Below are 23,248 nucleotides of genomic sequence, written 5' to 3'. Positions count from 1 at the left end.
GCCATCTTCCAAAGATTGTCTACCACAGCGGAAAAACCCTGCTAGGGTGGACAATACCCAGGCATGTTTCAACCCTCCCCCTGGTTAATCAACATTACCTAGGGCGTTTGATTTTGCAAAGTCAACTCTCAACCAATATCAGGATTACTTTGAATCAGGGAATGACTCACCTGATAAATCAAATTGTCCTTCCGGACACAAGTCGTCTGTATACTGACGCAACCAATGACGTTGTGTCTGCGTTTCTTGGCTTCCGCCTCCTTTCGGGACCCTCGCCTCCTTGTTCTCTAGCCGGGTACGTCGATCAGGGATCAGATGTGTGCAGATCTGCAAAGGAATCTCGCATCACTTCTACAGGGCACCCCAAACACATCTTGATCCAGGCTCGATCGGCCCGTCCTCGTCGTTCTCCGCCTTGACTCAATTACAACGTATGCGATGGGGGAGGGTCCCTATTCGGGCGCCTTCTTGAAAGGGGCCCCTAGGGGTCCCTTGCGTCTATGGAAACAAGGCAAGTCACCATACAACCTTAAGCTAGGGTTTATTGCGAAGCAAATGGTCTCAGTTGGCCAACTCAGTCTCGCGCCCCGCGACGTGTATCTCTAGCCCTCGAGGGACGCAAGACAGTGAATTACGTACGTCAGTTACATATATACAAAATGCATATCATACAAAATGCATATCATACAATCGGCTATGACATATTTAACACCCCCCCTTTATTGGGTTTCTTTGAACTCGTGGTGTGATGATGGACACTTCCGACAATAATGACACCATCAAATGTCTATTCTAGTAACAATATGCAATTTGCAAGTGCGGAGGCATCTTTTAGTTGTTGAACAGAACACAGTGCTTCTGTTCTTGGAAGCGAGCTACATACGGGGGAAGAGTCACATTCCAGACCTTGCTATCTATGAGGTGCTATTCCTGTCCTGGGAGCCGACACGCTCTACAGGGCTCAGAAAAAGGGGGGGCTGTATGAAGAGCATAATCCAAGCTTTAGCTGCTTTATTCTAACATATTCTACAATATAACGAGACCGGCTGGCAGCTGTGAAATGATTAAATGCCCTGCAGCTCTGCTTCAATGTTTCATTCGGGAGGGAGCCGGGCATTCCTTCCTGGCGCTGCCTACATTGTGTTTCAACAAACTCTTGTTAGCCTTGCGGCCCTGCGGCCTTGTCCTTTCACGTTCAGTCAACAATGTTTACAGTCGAGCAGTGTAAGCAGAAAATGTGCTGCGAAGCAATAAGAACAGAAAGCAATGAGCAATTGTTAGAAAACAAAATGGCGATCCTTGTTACATCTAAATGGTCGTTCATTGGTAAACTCGGAAACCTATGTTTGGAGCAAATAAACAGACCATCCACAAAATTCAAGTGCTCCAGAACAATGCCTTGAGAGCAGCACTCAAGATTAATAGAAATGAGCATTTCTCTTCTACAAGAAGAGAATACAAATGGCTCTCCACCATAGACAAAATTCATCTCAAAATCGCTTCCCTCACCCACAAATGTATCAATAACAAAGCTCCACCTTACCTCATGGACAGATTACGTAAAAGCTTCTTCCAGACCTACTAGAATAGCCAACGCAAACTGCCTCAAAGTTCCGCGTTTCAAACTTGCCACTATTGGAGGAAATAGCTTCCCGGTCAAGGCTGCGCAGTTATGGAACTCCCTCCCCCATGACGTCCGAGAACCTCAGCCTTTCGCAAAATTTAGACTTGACCTCACTAGGTGGCTGAGAGCCAATGACAGCTAACTACTCCACTTGTCACATTGTACATAACTGTATGTAACTATATATTACGTGAACAGGACCATGCAGGAGCATGCTCCTTATTTATTTGCTCTTTGCTCCCCTGTTCTTGACCTCTCCCTGTTCATATCTGCTTAATGTAATATTGCTGTTGTCTATGTCTACACTTCCTGCCTTTTCCTTGTACTTGCAATTAGCCGAGCATATCTGTAACCAAGCTCAGCGTATCTCTGTACCTTCATCTGATTTTTATGTATCTGTAACTAAGCTGAGCATATCCTTGTCTGTTTGCGCCCTGATACTCCAGGGTATGGCGCGCCATACAAATAATAAACTAAATATGTCTATCATATCGTGCATGAGACGGTTGGCCCCCGGCCACCAAAATACGTTTGCCGTCAATCATGAGAGGTATCCATTTTTCTAGACTGACAACAGTATGTGGCACTTTAGATTTTTTTTTAAAAAAGCATGTTCTGAAGGCACCAGCACAAAACACTGTTTGAAAATGAAATTGTTTGTAAATTACCGTAGCTTTCTTGGTTTTCTGTGAAACCTTCTTTACTGTAACGACTGCACCAGCAAGCTAGTCCACCGGATCCACATGCCTCCTCTTCCTGATCCCAATCCTGTTTACATCCCTAGAAAAGAGTATTCATTAAAAATAAGTCATTCGTATTTGAAATTAATGTATTCCATCGCACACATGGCTTACACAGATACCCTCGTACACTGTGTACGTCACTTAGTCAAAATATACATTTTGAATTTCACCTGATTGATGGCTAGGTTACTCGATGAAAGATGACTGTGCGAAACCCACTTATTGAAATGTTGCACTGAAGCAATTTGCAAAAGATGGTTGTCTAATGGTATCAGATCTAGGACCAAATTTCTTTCATTCGAGGGAGCTGTCAGTATGCGTACCTCGGAGCTGATACAGAGCCAAAGGTGTGATGTAATTGTAGTCGAAGTACCAGCATCACCCTTTGAAACAGTACTTGTTTTAGTATGAATGAAAGAAAGTGAAATTGAACACACACAATGTGGGGCAGACAGTGGTAAATATCAATAAAAACCATAAATGAAACATTATGTAAACAAACAACATATGTAGATTTGGGCATATTATCCCAAATTCCATGCATAAAACATTTCAGCAACTGAATAGCTAAATAAAATTACCTGATGCGCGCTCAAAGTTGTTGACTCCAGGAAAGACAAGGATGCAGAATCTTGCTCCTTCATATTCAGTGCATTGTCATGGAGTTGTAAAGGGAAAATTAGATTTGATTTAGAAATGCTAACCTAATAAATTGACCTGTAAAGCAACAGGTTACGAAAAGATTATGCTTATTTCCAAGGGCACTATAGCATAGTTATTGGTGCCCAAAAAATCGTTTTCTATGATGCTCCTAAAACCAAGGACAGATGTTTAGCAAAATGGGGTTTAGTCATAAAGCAATACAATCTTGTAAATATGAAAACTTTACACCTAAAACACCAATCCGTCTATGTAGTTACCTGTTCAGTACCCCAACGCCTACAGCTAAATTGTGAACCGTGACTCGCCTGAAGCAGCGTGTGCATGAATAGAGTCGGAATTGCATTTGGAAGCAATTTACCAGTCAAGGCTTGGGCGTACATATTCGTGGCAAGGTGCAGGCTGCAGATGCGGAATCGATCGCCCCTCGAGTCCCCCAGGACTTCATGGGCTCTATTTTCAACCTCTTCTGGCACAAATCCACAATATCTGACCCATTCTCTTATTAGATCTATATTCCTCGGGAATGCATGCATTGTAGTGCCTTTTAGGTTTGTTATGGGTCTTAGAGAGGCAACCGTAAACTGTACATGCAGGCATTGTTGTAAATTCTGTTAAAGAATTTATAATCAAAAACATTATTAGAAAATTACTTTGCATAAAAGCGTGAGATGGAATTATATCATTTTTCTATGATTTAGTCACTGAAGGAAAACCTGTGTAGTTATAGGATTACTTTCATACACAATTCATTGATGTGATGTAAATCTAACTACTGGGTATGTTAGTTGGAAATAGATAGCAATTTAAAGATCAAGGGGAGATGATTAGGTGACCTGCCCTTACCTTGACCAACAAACGGTTAGATTCAGCATGCAGGGTAGTTAGTAGCAGGAGAACGGGGAGATGTTCACAGGTAGCACGTTCACGAGTTGACTCGCAGTGCTCAACTATGTTCTCATGAAAAATATCAAGTGGTTTATAAAGAATTAGAAAAGTGGGTGTGTATGTGAATGAATGATGTGTATATGGTGTGGTCTTATGTGGATTGCAGGGGCGCGGCCTGCTTCAAGGGGAGCCTGCCTGGAGACACTGGGTCTGAGGAAGGCATGTGAACAATGACCCCTGCGCGGAAGATACCTTCGAAGTGTACTTGGTGTTTGGCACCTTGGCTGTTCCCACCCCTGCCAGCCCCATTGGCAGCGCACATCCGCTGGTGCCAACTGCCTTTTGATAATGGAGGGGGATGGATGGGCCTACGGCGTGCAGGAAAGGGCCGTAACACTGCTGAATGGAGACACACTTGAGTCACTGAAACACCATTGATAAAAGTTCTGTTGTGTTTTATTTTGTTGCTGATTTTGATGGCACAAATGTACTACACATTAAAAACGTCTGGTTGCAGCACAGTGTGGGAAAATCCCCTGTACTAACGGCTGTCGCTGGGGAAAGTTCTCTGATGGCACCAACGACACAGGCGGGTATTACTCGTCGAATGCTGTGTCCAAGCCTCCCATAAAGCCACCATGTAAACGAACGATAGGCCACCAGCCTGTACCACCTGTGAAAGAGAAAGATACAGACTGTTTTTAAATTAACGAGATAAGTGTATTAAACCTTAGTTGACAATGACAAATTCTGTATCCAATGGCATTGTTGCCAGTACAATTGTTACTTAGACACTGTACTATATTGAACGACTATGCATTCCTTTACATTTGGGACACAAAGAAATATTGCTTCATGGCTGTACACGAAATAAACGTAAGGAGACCAATGTGATTTCATCAAATTGCGAGTGATGTATAGAATTGCAAGACTAAATTGATTGGCATTGATAGATCAAAGTTAACCATAATATGGGAGACAACCATGAAATAGTGACATCACAACTAGAGTACACTTGCTCGTTACTTGGATTGCGAGGGCAAACTTTTGCTCGAAGTTCGTGCATAAGCACCATCATAATCCTCAACACTGAGCTTGTGAGGCAGGCTGCCCTTAAGTCTGGCAGCTCGGTAATGCATTGTGGCCGTGTCTCGCCTTTTGATATGTAGGGCAAGCATCCAGGGTTTTCTCGGCAGCAGCAGTTCTCCTCCTCGGTTGGCATTAGCATGCACCGATTGCAGGTACACCAGGTGGAAACTCCGTCAATGCAACTAGGCTCAGGCTCTTGATCTGTTGAATCATCCTCCCAACTGTCGTCCGAAGCCCCATCGTTTGCACATCTTTCTCTTTCGAGTAATTCCGCCTCAGAATACTCTGGCTCGTACTGGTAGGGCTCTATTGTTGCCTTTATGGGGCTAAATAAAAATGGATAGTAATGATACTAGTATCTGTTTGCACGGGCTAGGAGCAACAAAGGTAGCTGACCAGAGCACAGACACAAGGCACAGAATACTCAAAAAAAGACAGTGAAACGATTGGAAAAGCAAATCTGATGTCTGTTGAGAAGCGGTCTGTTTATACTTATTGAGGAAAGCGGTGTCCTGCCATTTCCATGGAGACACGTCATTAGCGGAAGCGCAGAGAATGTTGACACGAGACGTGCATTGGCGTTGTGAAATGGGCGTTCCGCTTCTGGTGATCTCGGGGCGGGGGAGATATGATTTAGTGCCGCCAGGGCAGTCCACCTTTGGGCGATTCGGCAACGGATAAGATTATCACAAAATGGCCGCACCCTGCTGCCTGTTTTCACGTGTGTAAAAGAGGAAAACTACAGTAAGGTGCATAGGAAATGTTTGTACAATTGCTCAACGTATGCTTAAAAACACTCCCGAACCCTCGGACAATAATATTTTTGAGCGCACTATTCCTAACTGCTTGGAATGTTACCACCATCTATAGGAGTGAGACCTGATAACATAGTTATATAGGTACGGGTAAACCTAAACAAAGGACACAAACTACTTACTAGATATCTGAAGGTAAACCACTCCTGCCTCTAACACCACCAGTACAATATTTTTATGCCACAACCTAAAAAGCACACTTCACTTTAGACATTGGCACCATCAGATTTTGTCCTTGAAGCCGTGTTTAGTTTGTTTTTACTCTTGAAATATGGAGTAGTGTTTTTTTATATCTAGGTGTAAATGCACGTCTCCTGCACGTAAGTAATGCACCTAAAATGAGACCTTTTGTGGCAAGTATTTCATTTTTCGTTACTGCTTTGTTTGTGAACAGTCTTCTCAGAGACACTTCAGTGGAGGATAACTGTCTTGGTTTGTCTGCAAAAGGACGCATGAACGGCTCTTGAACTCTTTCAAAAATCTGTTTTTGAACAATTGTATTATACATCCAGACTGTACTCTGTAAACTTGCTTATAATTTGAACATTGAAAAAAGAAATATTACAAATGATTGCCTTAATAACGAGATACCGGTTTCTGGAATATATTGTACATTAGTTTTCAAATATTTGAGACTTGAACCCTTTCTTATGGTTTGCAGAAACCCTAAAGGAGATCATTGCTAAAGGCATTAAAGTAAAGGGTGTAATTGACAATCAATCCATCATATACAATCTTTAAAGAAAATACACTTCTTTAAACTCCATGCTTCGGACTGGCTTAGTCCAGTTTCTTAGTTTGACCTTACATTTGGAAAAATGCTTTGGTACGTCTGGCTTTTTCGGTGACTGTATTTGATAACCCCAGTCTCCTTCTGCCATTTTGTTTTCTTGCGAGTCTCCTGCACTAGTTATACAACCATGCATCAACATTTTGCATTAATCGCTGGCCATTAACAGTTAACTCTTGGTGAGTACGAAATGGTTTGCTGGGTGCATGTGGAGAGCTGGGGTGCCAAGTGACCCTTGAAACTTAAATTTGTAACCCATCTACAATCCATGGATATTTTGCCTTCCCATGTACAACATAATAGTGTTCCTATGAACATTAATCCAGTAGTTTATGTACCCCCTGCTGCCCATTTAATTTCTGTTATTTCCTTTCCCCCACTGTCCTGTCTTTTAGCTCGGTGGTTGTTGTACATAGTCTATTTTACCAACTATAATATGTCAGTGATATTCTCAATGGTAGCATCTTAACAGATTATCATTATAGCTGTATACTGTACTCCTGTTCGGAATCGACTCATTAGTTGGTGTACTGCACAGTCAATATATTTAGATGTGTAGACTGCATCCATGTTGAAATCTGAATTTCTGTTTCCATTATGGTGAGGGTAAATAAAGTATCACTATACTTAATAATAAATGTTTATGTATGGAGGAATGTTCATGTGTAATTTCATTGAAATCTGCTGCTGTTTTTAAATTTTACCATGATGTGAAATCATGCCATATACAGCTTCAGTGGTTTACTGCAATGCTTTCTTTTCTTCAGGTGGAAAAATGAATGTAGGAGTAGCGCATAGCGAGGTGAATCCCAACACCAGGGTAATGAACAGTCGAGGGATGTGGCTGACCTATGCCCTCGGGGTGGGAATGCTTCACATTGTTCTGCTCAGCATTCCCTTCTTCAGCGTCCCGGTTGCGTGGACTTTAACCAATGTGATTCACAATCTGGTGAGTATTTGTATATTGCAGGTACTGTAGATTAGCTCCATACCATTCTATCTTTTGTGAATTAGTTGTGTTTTCAGATAGCTGTTGTACATTTCTTTTCAAATTTAAGGGTACTAAATTGAAATGTTCTGATGAGTATGTATCCATCTGGTTAGACATCATTCCATTTTTGGGAATTCTGTAGGACCTATTTAGAATCTTGGCTTGCCATATCAAGACTTGTTGGGGCTGGCCCAGGTTGAATAGCAGAAAAGTAGGGGAAACCTGATGTGCAGACGACCTAACCTTATGTCCCTAGCCCTCTGATTTGTGGGCTTGCTTATGCTAGCCTCCTTGTGTAATGGTGTGACGGAATGCAATCTGCAAATGTGACGGAGCCTGAAGATTTTCTATTTTTAGCATTATAATGATGCTGGTAATTCTGTTTATGAAAGTTGGATCTGCTAATCGGACCCCACTTTCTCAAAGCTCCATGCCAAGGTGCATGGAGCACATTTCACCTTACTGTGACTGTCTGACATTCCCCAGCAGCTGCCTTACAGTGGCAAAGGGGCGCAGGTTCAAAGGTCATATGTGCCTTCCTGAAAAAGTGCTGCTGGATCCCAGTTCCAGCAGACATTGGTGACGCTTTTAATTGTACGTACCTCTGGTTAAAAATCTACTAGTGTGCCCCTGAAGCATTTTTGGTGGTTGGTAAAACTAAATATAAGCCATGTCTAGTATTGACATGGTGGTGTTTGGGATTACGGAATCCGAGGCACGGGAGGAGGTAGAGTAGCCCGGGAGAGGGTATCAGTCCAAAGAAGGGTCCCATAATCTTTAATTTTGCTAGGTCCCAAAAATCGTGGTGAAGTCCAGGAGCTGCAAGGAAAAGGAACGCCTCTTCGTATCCACCCAAAGGGCATTTTTGGGATAATAATAAACTGGCTGGACGAGGCCTGCTGCTGCTCAAACGCATGTACCTAGGACCTGCTCGCTGTAGTTGACGGAACCCTGACCGTGCTCTCTGCAAACAAACGGTCCTGGTAGGGAAGAGCAGATATCTATCGATGGCAAATCCCAGAAAGCAGCCCGATAGCCTGTTTACTGCATGGAGATTTATTTTCCAGCCAGCTCACCTGAAGGGGCTGCCTTTGGCATTCAAAGTACTTTGATGCTTATTGAGCTGTCTTGACGCCAACTTGACCCATGGAGGTGCACCGTCCCATCTCAACCACCAGCTCCACTAACTTGCTGCGTCTCGACCGCTGAATCTTTCGATTAGATTGTGTCCTCCCACTTATTCCTCATTTTATGATATTCTTTGTCTTCAGCTGCTTCAGAATTTCTTTTCGGCTGAGGGGGCTGCGCAGCGATGCAGTTGACTCAATGTCCCTCAAGAGCCTCCGTCTCATAGTAGATGTCACAGTCTGTGTATATATGAAAAAACAAGAACTGCAATTACGTGGTTCACAGCGGCACTCCTCCATTTTAAATCCAAAGAATCACGTTTGGCCATCTTCTCTGTGATAAAAGTCCTTTATTAATCAGTAAGTGGACATATAAAGAAAATAAACACACAATTACGCGTTTCACCGAAACTGGGCTTCGTCAGATTGTGAATGGAACAATGGACTTCCTTTCCATTTAACCCATGACTCATCAGTGCTCTCCTTTGGTTAACAACACTAGACTGCTAATTGATTGCACTCTCCTTATCCTCTGAGAGCGGCCATGTTGGATGTCCCTTAGGCTCTAATATAAACATAATGTCATGCTCTAATCCCTTTGTTGATGTAAAGAATTTTATAATATTGCTACATTGTGCATACAATATATATCCAAACGCATTCGTTTTAAATGAACTATCGTTCATTTTGAATGAACTATCATTGTGCAAATATTGCTGTTCGAAATTGTCCATTTTGCTATAGTAGCTGTACTAAAGTGATTGCTCAGTGCTTTACCTTAATAAAGTGCAATGTACTAGTACTCAAAGTGCTACGTGCTTGCTGGACTAGTATGCACAGAATTTAATCTGTAAACGCAATGATCAACATGCAAATTTGAATATTTATATTTGCTGGGATATTTGCTATGCCGCTTCATGTTTGTTACAATCCATATGACTTTATATCGAGACCTGCCAAAGGTGCAACAAATTAACCTTACTATTTTTGGTAATGGGAATTACTTTGTTTGCTTTACAGAGATGTTGCGCATGTTTCCAACTGTGCTTACTGTATTTGATAAGATGCTTAGTGCCTTAGATGATTTAAAGTGCAAAATTGCAAAAATGTTTCTAGAACATATAAAGTGCTCAGTGCATCCAATATAATAAAATGCAAAGTTGCTATAGTTCTATTAAGATATCATAATGCTTATTATATATCACATTTTTTTAAAAAATACAGAAAACCATCAATGTACACATTTTATAACCCAGTTGGTTATCATGCCTGGATTATAATTATCTTCCCATTACCAGAGGAGTCTAGTGTATTTGTGGAATCCATTGTATCCAAAAATGGTTGTGATAAAAACATATACTGTGCTCGGGATTATTGCATATACCTACTTCCCACTTGCTAAAAACTTATCAAAGACTCATATCAAAAAAAAATATTATAGTTTAAAAAGTTATTAAATCCTAGGTATGATGCAAATAATTGTTCAGTTTGCAGCCCCATTCATTATTGGATTTTCTTTTCATAATGCAAGCCACTTGTTGTAAATTGCCCATATTTTACTCTAGCATCTCAGTCACATCTGCTCTTAAAATAGATCGTACATGAGTGAGCTTTAAACTTATTCTCCTATAACCGTGTAGAGCTCTTCATCCTTATGTCCTCCCGGGGATTTGGTATTGTATTCAATTATGTATCTACTTTCCAATTGGCGTAATTGTCTTTCTCTATCCCCGCCTCTTGGATGTTGTTGGACATGATCAATGCCAAAATATTTGAACGACTCAATGTTTCCTTTGTGTACTTCTGCAATGTTTTGCTAGAGGATATGTCCGATCATTGTTTTTAATTGCTCTCGGATGTTGCAAAATTCTAAAATTAACTTCCAATTTGGTGCTTCCTATGTACCAGAGGTTACAGCTGCAACTGATTACATATATCTCAAATTTTGTGCTACACAGAATGGTTTTTGTGATTTCCACTTTTCTTCCTGTACGTGGGTTCTTATGTTTAAAACTTTCTCCAAATTTGCATGCTTTACATTTTGCACATTTTTGGAAGCCTTTGATTTTTTTTCTGAGAGCCAATTCATTTTTTGGTTTTTGTCTGAAACAAACTTGGAGACACTTTTGACTGTATGGATTTGGCTTTTCTGTATGTTACCGTTGGATTAGTACTTAGTAACCCATTAATGGCTTGATCTTTCCTTAGCACTTGCCAGTGTTTCGCCAATATTTTTCTCACATTTCTTGCTCCACTGTCAAAAGTAGTAATAAATCTTATCCTTTCTTGTGTCCAATTTTCACCCTTTTTGTCATTAGTTTCTTGGCTATATTAGCACGCAGCGCCTGTCGGCTTCAGTTCCTCTTTTTCCGCGACAGCATTTGCTTTGAGAATTACAGTGCACTTCAGTTTTTGAGGTATGGCCTCGTCTTCAGCTCCGACAACCCTGTAGATCAGGTGCAGAAACTGCTACAATTGTGGCTCCAAGATTTACCGAATGGATCCCCATCGGGTGTGTCTGGTGCCTTGGTTCTGAACATGAAACGGTGGACTATAAATCCTGTCAGTCGATGACTGTTAAGGCTCTGACGGAGTGTAAAGGAAAACTAGCAGCGGGTAGGACTCCCCTACTAAATCCCCATCGATTACACCATCGAGAAAAAGATCAACCGGCATTGAAGCGATTTCTCTCCTCAAAGGAAGATCTCAACAAAACAATTGCGCTCCAGGAGCGGGTCACACTATTCCTCATTGTTTTTGAGGAAATCAAAGAAAATGCATCACAGGTTGCCCTCTTAGAGTTCACCTGGTTCCTCTCCGGAGAGAAGTATAGCCTTTCCTACCAAATCCTCCACTACAGCTCAGTGAGCAGATTTCAGATGGGCTATGTTAAAAATAAAATATTAGAGAGGCCCGACCCCCTCGGAGGAAAAGGTGAAAGGCCATGCTCCTGCCGATCCGTTTAAGGCAGACTAGGAAAGGCCAAAGACTACATTCTGCCCGCACGAAATGCAAGACCCATCGAGATCCTTTTGAGGACAGGATGAGAAATCTGTTATGCTCACCTGGTTCCCACAGGGACGTCGATCGGACCCGGTCAGCTGCGGTCTCCACCAACGTGATGCGTAGTGCCGAGATGACTGTCTGGACTGGCCCGCCTTATCTCGTCTGCTTGATCCGTAGAAGCATTCTCCTGCAAGTGGAGAAAGTAGTTTAGCCACCCATGGATTTTAGTGATGGCCCCCTCCCACTGTTCTCGTTCTCCCCACTTGTCACCTCCGATATCCCCTTTTAGTAACCTCACCTTATGTTTTTAAATGAGCTCTCCATCCTGCATGGCATGCAGGGGCGCGTAGATACCAGTTACTTCACTGGTTTGAAGGTACTGGAGGAGTTCCGGAGGAATATTGACTCTGGGGTTTATAAAGTTCAAAGAGTTCAATATGTCCGATGGTCACTCTTTTTCCATTCCCTTGTTGAATTGCAGCTGGTTCAAAAGAATGTTGCCTGGAGGCAGCTGATGGCGTTCAGGTAAGAGTCTGTATTACCCAACACTGTCCGGTAAAAGTTGCATGAGTTTAACTTGTTGTTTTCTATCCCTTTTATAGGTGCGGCATATGAAGATGAGGCATATTAAAGGGTAATGCCTCCGGTGGTAAATCGGGTAAGCCTATTGTGGTAAGAGATTGTATTTGTCGGCTCTCTTGGCTCACCTTGTTTCTTTTGTTTTCCCCAGGTGCTGGAGTTCGCCAAAGAAAATGATGGTGGCAGCGCCGAGTCGAAAGATGCTGTGGACTGGTTAGTATAACGCGGCGCTGCTGATGGTGATGCGATGCGTGCTGGAATAATGTCCTTTCCAGACTCGTAGACGTGCTGGATCCGGAATCGGGTGAGGTATTAAAATGTCTGTGATCTAAGCTTTTCTCCTTTTTTTCTCCCCCTTGTTCTAGGAGCTCCGGATTCGAGGTGGGCGTGGCAGAAGACTGGATGCTGACTTGCAGGCACGGTGAGCGTTACGCTGCAGGATGCAGAATAACGTGAAGAAGTGTGCTGCTGTTTGGGCGTGGTTTAAATAGCCTCCAACGTAGTTCCAGGCAAGAAGTTCCCCAAAACCACACCTGAGTAAAAAATAGTCCCTGTAACAAAATAGTCCCATCAAGGCCTCACATTGGCTTGGATCCATTTGCAGCATGGTCTGCATGAGGCAAGTAATGTCTTTGAGCCTGGCGCCTATGGCGCCAGGACTGAACCCAAACAGCCCCCAGCTGGGGCTGCTGGGGTTTTAACAAGTATCTGGATGCCTGCTCCCGAGGCTGATGGACTCGATCCGGATGCCCGGGGGTAGGCATCATGGCAAAAATCATCAAACTTCGAGTCGAGGGTCGAAGCCCTTCAAGGGCTTGGTCGGGGCAAAACTGATAAAAGTCCTCAAACGTCAACGCCATCGACCCCTTTACCTTCAAAACCAAAAATTGAGAAATCTTGAAAGCCATTACCAAAGAAAGATTTCTTTAAAGGATAGTTCCGGGACTTTTTTTTTATTGTTCCTATGGTTCGGCCATGTGTTTTTAAGCATAAATCGGTAGATCGTAGAAAACTTTCCTATGGACCTTACCCGACTTTTCGTCCATTAACGCACTCGAAAACATCCGCCATTTTATGATAATCCTCTCACTTGCCGCATCGCCCTGGCTCACCTGCTTTTGCGGCACTAAATCAAATCCCCCGCCCCTGAAACAGACTTGATCAAAACATTCATATTCCCCGCCTCTATCCGTGACGTGACTGAGCTGCGTAGGCAAACGCGCCCAGGCGTCTTCTACGCGACTCCACACAGAACCAGGAAATCAACACAGATGAGCTCAAACAACACAGTGCGCCACAATTGGGAATATGAAACTGTACTTTTAAATTAAACCGCAAGATTGTAAATTTGGTAAAGTACATTTATTTGACATAAAATGTTTTGAGAATATTCAGCGATTTGCATTTTTATTTGCTCACGTTCCGAAAAGTTCGTTTCGAGGCACACGATGTTCCTTTGCTGTACACAGGGTCTTAGATCATCTCACAATACAGCACCACAATTCGGAATATGAAACAGTGGTTTAAAAGCAAACGGCAAGATTGTACATTTGGCAAAGTACATTTATTTGACATCAAATGTTTTGAGAATATTCAGCGATTTGCATTTTTATTTGCTCACGTTCCGAAAAGTTCGTTTCGAGGCACACGATGTTCCTTTGCTGTACACAGGGTCTTAGATCATCTCACAATACAGCGCCACAATTCGGAATATGAAACAGTGGTTTAAAAGCAAACGGCAAGATTGTACATTTGGCAAAGTACATTTATTTGACATCAAATGTTTTGAGAATATTCAGCGATTTGCATTTTTATTTGCTCTCGATCCAAAATATTTCGTCTTGAGGCAAGCGATGTTCGTGTGCAGTAGACAGGGTGTTGGTTTACGATAAAATAAGCTCTTCGGTCGCACTGATAATCGCATGGCTATTCCAACAACGAGGCACTAGGGCACCACAACGGTCTGTATGTTGCATCTAGCCGCTAGTGCCGCGTAAGGGCATACTTGTACTTGGCGATCGTCCCACAAAATGGTCAGGGTGCTAACGTTGTTCACGCGGAGAAGCAACTGGCGATTGAAAAAGCCATCGCCGGTGTCTGGTACTCGTGACACATGCAGTAATGCACGATGTATCTATTTGAAAAACATAAAAAAAGGAAATTAGTCTCACCATCAGATCTTTATTAAAATTATTCATTTTATATATTAGGTCTGGAAATTATTTCATAGCTAGGACAGTGCAACTGGGTTTTATACGTCAAGGGGGGCTGTAGGATACTGAGACAGTCCCCCAGTGCAGGGGTTGACAGGGAGTGCAGGTGGAGAGTGGAAGGGCCCAGGACCGAGGTCGCAGACAGTGGACAAGTTGTAGCAGGGGAGAGGGAGAGAGAAAGCAGAAGCAAAGAGGAAGGTTTGGAGGTGCTTCCGTAAAAGGAGACGGTTCTCCCCAAGATAGTGCGCGGTACAAAACAATATGCCACATAGAATGAACAAGTACAACTTAACCCGTCTTTAAAGCTACTGTATAGTAATTAAATTGCGGTATAAACTCATCTAAAGAGTTACTTGCATTATATTTGCATTTTCCATTGTGTCTGTGCGTAGGGCAGCCCCGAAATACCACTCCTTCTATGCCGACGTTTTATTTCTTCTAATGAACGAACATGAAATGGCTTTCGTTTCTGAAATTATATTCATTATCGTTTCTTACGTGGTCCCGGCCTGTCAAGGTCAAATAACAATAGAACCTTATACTGAGTCGTGGGCCATTCTGGCACTCGAGAAAAAATCAAAGCAGCTGACCTTCACTTTGAACGAACACACATTCCTAGTTAGCTAAATTCAGTGTACGGCCGTTTTACAGGACTTGAAATTTACACTCCATCTTTGCATTTTGTCTGCTTGCTTTGCTGCCCCACAGAACCATAAATACAGAGACATTCTATATTTTTGGAAAAATAATTTATATTACTGTTTGGTTTAATTTAATGCGCAAATGAACAAGGTTCGATTATATAAACATATTCAATGGGCCTGCGACATGAGGAGACTCGAGAGAACAGACAATCAAATTACAATCATTTAAACCGTGATGTGTATTTCTCAATGAGCTCTTCTTTAGGTGGACATGGAACAGAGGCAATGTTGGGTGGCAATGCAGTTGTCACCTGCACAGGTTCATTCACAACTCCATTTATGTGCCTATCTAGGACGTCAACAATAAGTCTCTCAAACTCATATTGCATATCCTCAAACACTGGTTTGATCACCCATTGTTTACTTCTTTTAGTGAAGGCCTTATTGTAGCGAAGCGTCCCTAAAGTTCCGGTCGTCCTACTTTGTTGACGTCCAACGTTATGGTTATGTGCCAAGACCGCTAGAAGAGTCCGATTTATCATGCCCTCCATGCCAAAATGCAATCGTTTTGGCCTGTACTTTAGGCACATATTGTGGAACACCTCCAAATCTCCTGTGTGGCAGAATTCCGTGAGTCCCCTCAAATCTCTTGTTATAGTTTTATCAAATACAATCTTTTCAATGGCTTTGTGAGTGGGTGATGAAGGAATCAACCACTTCTTCTTCCGTGCCTCCTCTGTGGACAAATGGCCATGTTCACAATTGTGGAAATGTCGGTTTGTGTTCCAACGATGAACGTTTGTGCAGTGTGGCATTACTGACCGCCATTTTTCCAGTAGAATTTCCAACGACCCTCCACATGTTTTTGAGCTCCACCAAAGATGGTTGCTGATTGACTTGGACCACTGTGAAATACCTTGCGTTTCTTTTTTTTTACCTGCAGCAGACATTTTTTTATTGATTGTTTTTGCAAGATGCCAAACGTCAAATTGGTGATTTATATTTTTGTACTCTTCTCTCATTGTCTTGGCAATTGAAACGTGTCTGTCCGTGGCTATCAGGTCGATCACCATTCCCCGCGATTGTAGTTCTTGCAATGATGCTACAAAGCCAACTTTCTCCATGGCCACTGAGGATGTACTTTGTGACACCTGCACAACCACCGAACTCACAATTTTCTTACTTTCCATGTCCTGAAAGTGGTAGGTGCAGTACTTGGCTGAAAATCCTGGGCTGTCGCACTGTCCATCACCGGCTAGCCTGAACCGTTTGCCCGCGAATGTACTATCAATAGACATTTTTTCCATTCTCCAAGCTTCGCTAATGGCTGGAAATAGATAATCGGTTTGGTATTTGTAGAACTGAGTTTTCGCAATGAAACGGATTCCCACAAACTGAAAGAAAGACTCTAATTTTTTAAAACTTGAACCACTAAAAAGTGCAGCCGCTGCACAAAGTAGATTGCCTGCTGGCAGTTGTCCCAGCATGGGTTGTGCAGACCATGAGAAAGGATGATATTTTGTACAGGTGGCATGTATTTTAAGGTTAGTGCCTCGAATTGCACCAGTCACATTAATCAATGGCTCCCCACATACTTCCCCACCTACCGAATGCCCACATTTCAACCGAATAATTATATCAATCAAACAACTATCGAATACAATGAATTTGGCCTCTTTCCTTATAGTGTCACTCTGCATCCCAGCTGGTTCGGCCTGTAACGTTGAGGACATGTCACTCACATGAAAGGTAGAATCTCTGATATCGTCTTCCGCTATGTTCAGTGATATTGAAGGTGTTTCATTGTAGTCCACTTCATTCTCTTCCATTGCAACATCTGTTCCTTCTCCGGCAATGGGTGAATAGGACAATTTCTTCAAATTTCTCGCGGTCTTAGTTTTTGCGGGTGTGGATTCTGTGAATTTATCTCCAACTGCATCCGAACTACCAGGAGGACATTCACTATCAATGGCTGGTGGTGGTATAGCTCCGTTGTCAATCACTTCATATTCTTCCCATTGGCACGATGCATCTCCAGTCTCAAGTCCCTGCCAAAAGGTTTGACAAGCAACATCTCTCGTTCGCTTCACTGTCTGTGTAGATCTAGTTCTTACACCCACTCGCAACTAGAGGACAGATTGGAAAAGGGATGTTCAGTTTAAACACAACTTACAGTATTGAACTATTAACAGTGACAAACAACATAATATAGTGACCAGGACACTAACCTTCTTTTGCTTTCTTTTCTTTGAAACTTTCTTGCCTCGAACTTCAACATCAGGACGCTGTTGCTCCGACTCGTGTGTGCATGTCTCCACTTCCTCTTGCGCTGCAACGACTACATTTTCATGATAAGCACATCCATCACGCACTGACGCTCCATCGACTCCCTGAAACATAGAACTTTCATTAATATGTATAATAATATTGAAAACACAAAATGTACTTGGGGACCAATACCCACGTACATCTCAATAGCAAAACACGAATGAACGCTTTGTGTAGAACATTCAAACGACAATTATTCATGCATTGTTGATCTAGTTAGATGGAACTGGCAAGATCCATACCTCGGGCTCCTCATAGACTTCCATTGATGATATTATTGAAGATGATGCTTCAGTGACTCCCTGAAACACAGTAATTGCATTAGTATGGTTTTCTATTTTGATAAAAAGAACAAAGTTTGTGCAGGCGTGAACGGCTCATCTAAATAGACCTGCACAAATGATCAGTTGTCTAAAATAAATAATGGATATGTAAATATGATTCGATTTGCTTGATCGTTGGAAGTGTCACCACCCAGAGATCTGCATCAACTACTAGGGGTGATGTTCTTGTAGAAGAAGCTCCGTCATCTCCCTGAAACATAGTACTAGCGTTAATAAAGAAGGAAGTATAGCGGATGTAATCACGTCATATGATTTCGCTTGATCGAACTGTCAGTATCCATACCTCGAAATGCATAAGAACATCAAGGGACGATGTAACTGCGGTGCACACTTCTGCAAGCTGTTGCGCCGACCCGTAACTGCATGCTCCCCCTTCTTCTTGGACTAATGCTCCATCGACTCCCTGAAACATAGGACTTTCATTAGTAATGAACACAAAATTGAAAAAAGAAGACACATAGGAGGGCGACGGAACTGTCCTGAAACGTACCTCGAGCATCTGAGTGACTTCAACGGTAGTCGTCAATACGTTGGACTCCTCAGCATCTCCCTGAAAGACAGTACTTGCGTTATTTTGGATAACAATAATTATAACTGAAAACAAAGACTAGAGGACGAGTACAAGGGTGTACCATTAGGTAACATAATTACACGATAAATTAAAACTATTGATTTACATGCCTAAAACAAGTCAGTGGCAGAATAGCCAAGTAAGATTACCCGATAGGCGCTTGAAGTGGCTGATGACTGCAATAATGACACGGATGGAGAATCTTCCGCCTTCATATTGAGTGGATACATAAATGGGGAAATTATTGTTAGCTAATGCTACACACTACCGCAAGGCCAAGAGATAAATACATAAACTTGACTCACCAGTGGAGGGATGTGGACGAATAGAGTGGGAATAGCGGTTGAGAGCAATTTTCGCCTCGCTCGCGGTGTGTTCTTCTTTATTAGCAATGATGTGGAGTACATGTCAGAGGTAAAGTGCCTGCTGCAGATGCGGTATCAATCACCCCTCTTGTCCGCAAAGACCTCTAGGACTCTACTTTCAAGCTCAGACGGTGGATATCCGCAATATCGGACCCATTCTCTTATCTGATCTATTGTCTTAGGGAAAACATGCATTATAGTACCTTCTGATTTATTATGGGTCTTCGAAGGACAACCGCCAATGGAACAGGCAGGCATTGTGGAAAGTTCTGAAAAGAAAAGATCAACAATTCTCTATGAATACCAATGTAAACTCAGAACATGTGACTAGTTCCTTGCATGTACTGTCTTGAACGAAAAGAAATTGGACGCAAAATGATTATGGTACATGGCCTTACCTTGACGAACAAACAGTTAGATGCAGGCATCAGAGTAGTTTCTTGTCGTAGAACAGGGAGCAGTTCACAGGTTGCAAACTGACGAGTTTCCTCGAAGTGGTCACGGAAGTTCACAGAGACGAAGAGCAGATAACCAGCACCTTCACGGGTTGACTAGCAAAGCGCAAAGAAGTGCTCATTAGAAATATGAAGTGGGTTATAAAGAATTCGAAACAGGGGTGTGTTTGTGAATGAATGACGTGTATATGTCGTGGCATTATGTGGATTGCAGGGGGCCGTCCAGCATGAGGGGGGATGCTTGGCAGGAGACACGGGGTCTGGAGGTAGACATGGGAACAACAACCCATGCTCTGTAGACCACTTTGAAGTGTACATGGTCTTTGGCACCTCTTGGCCTTTATCGCTCCCTGACTGCTCCAGTTGCCAGCACAAGTACCCCGGTGCGAACTGCCTTTGATAGGGCGGGGGGTGGATTGGGGCGGTGGTCGTGCAGACAAGACTCGTTTGCCGCAGGGCCTCACCAAGGAGAGGCCATCTAACTGCATGTAAGAGGCTGGCTGCAGGATCTAGTACATGGAAGGCAGGGGGGTGAGTTTATAAATACCTCACCCTCCCAGGAGAATATATGGGTGCAGTTCACCCTGGAGACCCTGGATGCCTAGGCAGTTAGTCAGCAGCAGGCTGGCCTGTGGTGGCAAGGCGGCACGGGCCAGAGGTGGTCATCTCTGTACCCGGTGACCAAAAGGATGATTTATTATGATCAACCATATTTACCTATAACCATGTTTTGTATCAATAAAATACAACAGCCTTCCTTTTATTGCCAACGCTTGAACAAATCAAAACAACCATTGTTAAAATATATATTGGGTTTTATTTTGGATCTTAATTTCAATTGAACATAAATAATAAACATTACACATTGTAAATTTGCGGTTGCAGCACATCCAGGGAAAATCCGCTGTATTGTCCACTGTCGCTGGGGAAATGTTGTCTAATGGCAAGTACCGCACAGGCAGGTATTACTCTCCGAACGCGGTGTCCGAGCCTCCCGTGAAGCCACCAAGTGAAGCAATGATAGGCCACCAGCCTGTACCACCTGTGAAAATGAAAGATGCAAACTGTATTAAAATGACAAAACTTTCTTATCACTGTTGATTCAGGTAAAAAATGTCATTCTGCTTTGAAAAAAATTCTATCTAGAAAATGCACAATATGGAACCAATTTACATGCATTCGAATGATATGTAGATGTAATTTTATATGTGGGAGACGACCATGACATAGTAGTGGCATCACTGACATCACAACCAGAGTATACTTACTCGTTACTCGGATTACGCGGACGAACAGTGCCGCGAAGTTCGTGCATAAGCACCATCATCATCCTCAACACGGTCCGTGAGAGGCAGGCTTCCCTGAACTCTGGCAGCTCGGTGATGCATTGCGGACTTTGCTCGCCTTCCTGCAGACTTTGCTCGCCTTCCGAAATGTAGGCCAGGCATCCCGAGTTTTCTCGGCAGCAGCAGTTCTCCTCCTCAGTTGGCATTAGCTCGCACCGATTGCACGTGCACCAGGTGGAGACGCCGTCCATGCGACATGGTCCAGGCTCTTCATCCGTTGACTGGTCCTCCCAACTGCCGTCCGAATCCCCATCGTTTTCGCGTGCTTGCCTTTCCAGTAGTTCTTCCTCGGTGTACTCGGGCTCGTACATATACGGCATTATTGTAGCCATTATGTGGTAAAGAAAGTAAAATAATTTATAGCAGTGGTACTGGTATCTGTTCACACGGGCTACAATCAACGAGGTAGCTGACCAGAGCACAGAAACGAGTCACAGAATACTCAAAGTAACACAGAGAGAGGAATGGATTCGAAAATCTGCTGCTGTGTGTTGTGAAACGGTCTGTTTATACTTATTGAGGAAAGAGGCGTCCTGCCATTTCCATGGCGACACTTCATTAGCTGAGGCGCAGCGATTGTTGACACGAAACGGGAAATGGGCGGTACGCGTCTGCTGATGTCAGGCTCAGGGGCGGGGGATTTGATTTAGTGCCGCAAAAGCAGGTGAGCCAGGGCGATGCGGCAAGTGAGAGGATTATCATAAAATGGCGGATGTTTTCGAGTGCGTTAATGGACGAAAAGTCGGGTAAGGTCCATAGGAAAGTTTTCTACGATCTACCGATTTATGCTTAAAAACACATGGCCGAACCATAGGAACAATAAAAAAAAAGTCCCGGAACTATCCTTTAAGTCCTTCTCTTCAATTTGAGGAATATGAGCCCTCTGCTCAATAGACACCATTTGGTTTAGATCCAAGCACATCTATTGTCCCAGAATGTCTGATGTCACAAGAATCCAGATCAAAGGAGTTGTATGTAAATCTGCAGTCTCCTAGTGGGTTTGACACTTCTCCTGAGATGGAGTTTGTCAAGCCGGATCCTGCAGACTGGCTTCTTGCAGCAATCTGATGATCAGAGTAATAGAGTTTATGGGAAGGAGCAGGCCTGCTCAGACATTTGAACAAGACGACCTAACAGATATCCTGGATAATGACTTCCTTTTCATGTAGCTCTCCAGAAAAGGGTCATGGCAAATTGTGAGGTTCCAGAATCGAACCCTGCCGTCATCAAGAATCTCACCAGAAAATGTAGGCCATCTAGTAGCAAACCTGCTTATTTGTCGGAACATCCTACACAGGAAAGCCTAGTTGTGTAGGCAGCAATGTCAACCTCAAAACAAGAGTGCGTACCCTACCATCCCAACAGATGGGGGTGATGAGCTTTTTGACACTTGGCCAAGAGTTTTTTCTGTTGGAAGCCTGGCGCTGTCTGCAACTTCCACTTGCGCTTTAGCAAATTTCACATACACCCTGTAGGACTGTGTGTAGCTATGGCGGCTGGCCATATTCCCGAAGGGGAAGAGACTGCTTCCTGATCATTGTAAGAGACGGCAAAGAGGCAATATGTGAGTCTCTGCAATAAGGTTTGGTCTCGGCTGACCGCATTATCAGAGCCATGGTGCAAAGCAGCGATATGCAGATTTGCGTGGTTGAGGAAATCCAGGCTTTGGACCGGACCTGCAGTCCAGGCTCCTCAACATGCCCTTTGACGGCACCCAGCTATTTGTCAGCAAGGCTGATGGAGAAGCAGCAGACCTCAAAGGCAGCAGGTAAGTCCTTTTGGAGGCGCTATCAGACAGCCTCAACCCCCTCATCCATGTGAATCATCTTAGCAGGGTAAGTCCTTTTGCTTCTACTTCCGAGTTGGGAAGAGCGAGAGGATTCGCAAGTCAAAGGGGCCAAAGGAGATTCCCTCGTAGTGGGAGAGGTGGACAAGCAACGGCTACCATACCTTCAGCTGCCTCAAAACTTCTGAGGCCTTAGCCCACAAGACCCCGGTGGGAGGCAGACTCTCGCTGCCTCTGCAAGAATGGCAGAGTATTACTTCAGATGTGTGGGCATTGGAAACAATAGCCCAGGGTTACTGCCTCCCCTTTCTAAAAAGGCCTCGGGACCATCCACCGGGGAGCCACTCTTTCAGGGTTTCACATCCGTTCCTTGTGTAGGAAATGTTGAGCCTGCTAGAGTAAGGTGCTATAGAACCAGTACCTGTGACGGAGAGGAACAAAGGGTGGTACGTTCCCTATTTTCTAATCATAAAAAAGGACGGAGGATTGAGACCCATCTTGGACCGGAGAAACTTGAACAAGTTCCTCAGGAAGGACAAGTTCAAGATGGTTACCCGTTCTCCAGTACTTCAGGCCCTCCAGCTACAGGATTGCATAATGTTGTTAGACCTTCAGTATGCTTACTTTGATGTGCTGATCCATCATGAGTATGCGATCCCTTCAATGGGCTCTCGGGACACGGTGGTCTCCATTCTCGGGGAAGGTGTCAGACCTACTTCAGGTTCCAAATGGATCTCCTGTGGTGGGCCTGCGACAACAGTATTCTGAAGGGAGTACCTTTTTGGCAACCATGGCTGGAGATAATTGTGATGGATGCCTCACTCACGGGGTGGGGAGTCCACACTGACAATCAGTGGTTGTTGGTCTCCATCAGAGTGCAAACT

At 43.4% G+C, this 23,248-nt stretch overlaps 1 protein-coding gene across 1 annotated transcript in view; it reads left to right on the top strand.

Moving 5' to 3' along the window:
* The window catches only part of ORMDL1 (ORMDL sphingolipid biosynthesis regulator 1), a 188,800-nt gene that overhangs the window by 55,884 nt on the left and 109,668 nt on the right, over nucleotides 1–23,248 (top strand). The window contains exon 2 of the mRNA XM_069615648.1: nucleotides 7,377–7,558. Coding sequence (XP_069471749.1) covers nucleotides 7,385–7,558 — 174 coding nt within the window. The 5' untranslated portion in view covers nucleotides 7,377–7,384. The remainder of the gene's footprint in view (nucleotides 1–7,376; nucleotides 7,559–23,248) is intronic.

The sequence above is a fragment of the Ambystoma mexicanum genome, chromosome 9 (genome assembly GCF_040938575.1).
Source record: "Ambystoma mexicanum isolate Mex_15411 chromosome 9, UKY_AmexF1_1, whole genome shotgun sequence".
Classification (NCBI taxonomy): Eukaryota; Metazoa; Chordata; class Amphibia; order Caudata; family Ambystomatidae; genus Ambystoma; species Ambystoma mexicanum.
The sequence above is the reverse complement of the archived record's forward strand: the minus strand, read 5'-3'. Positions and strand labels throughout refer to the sequence as shown.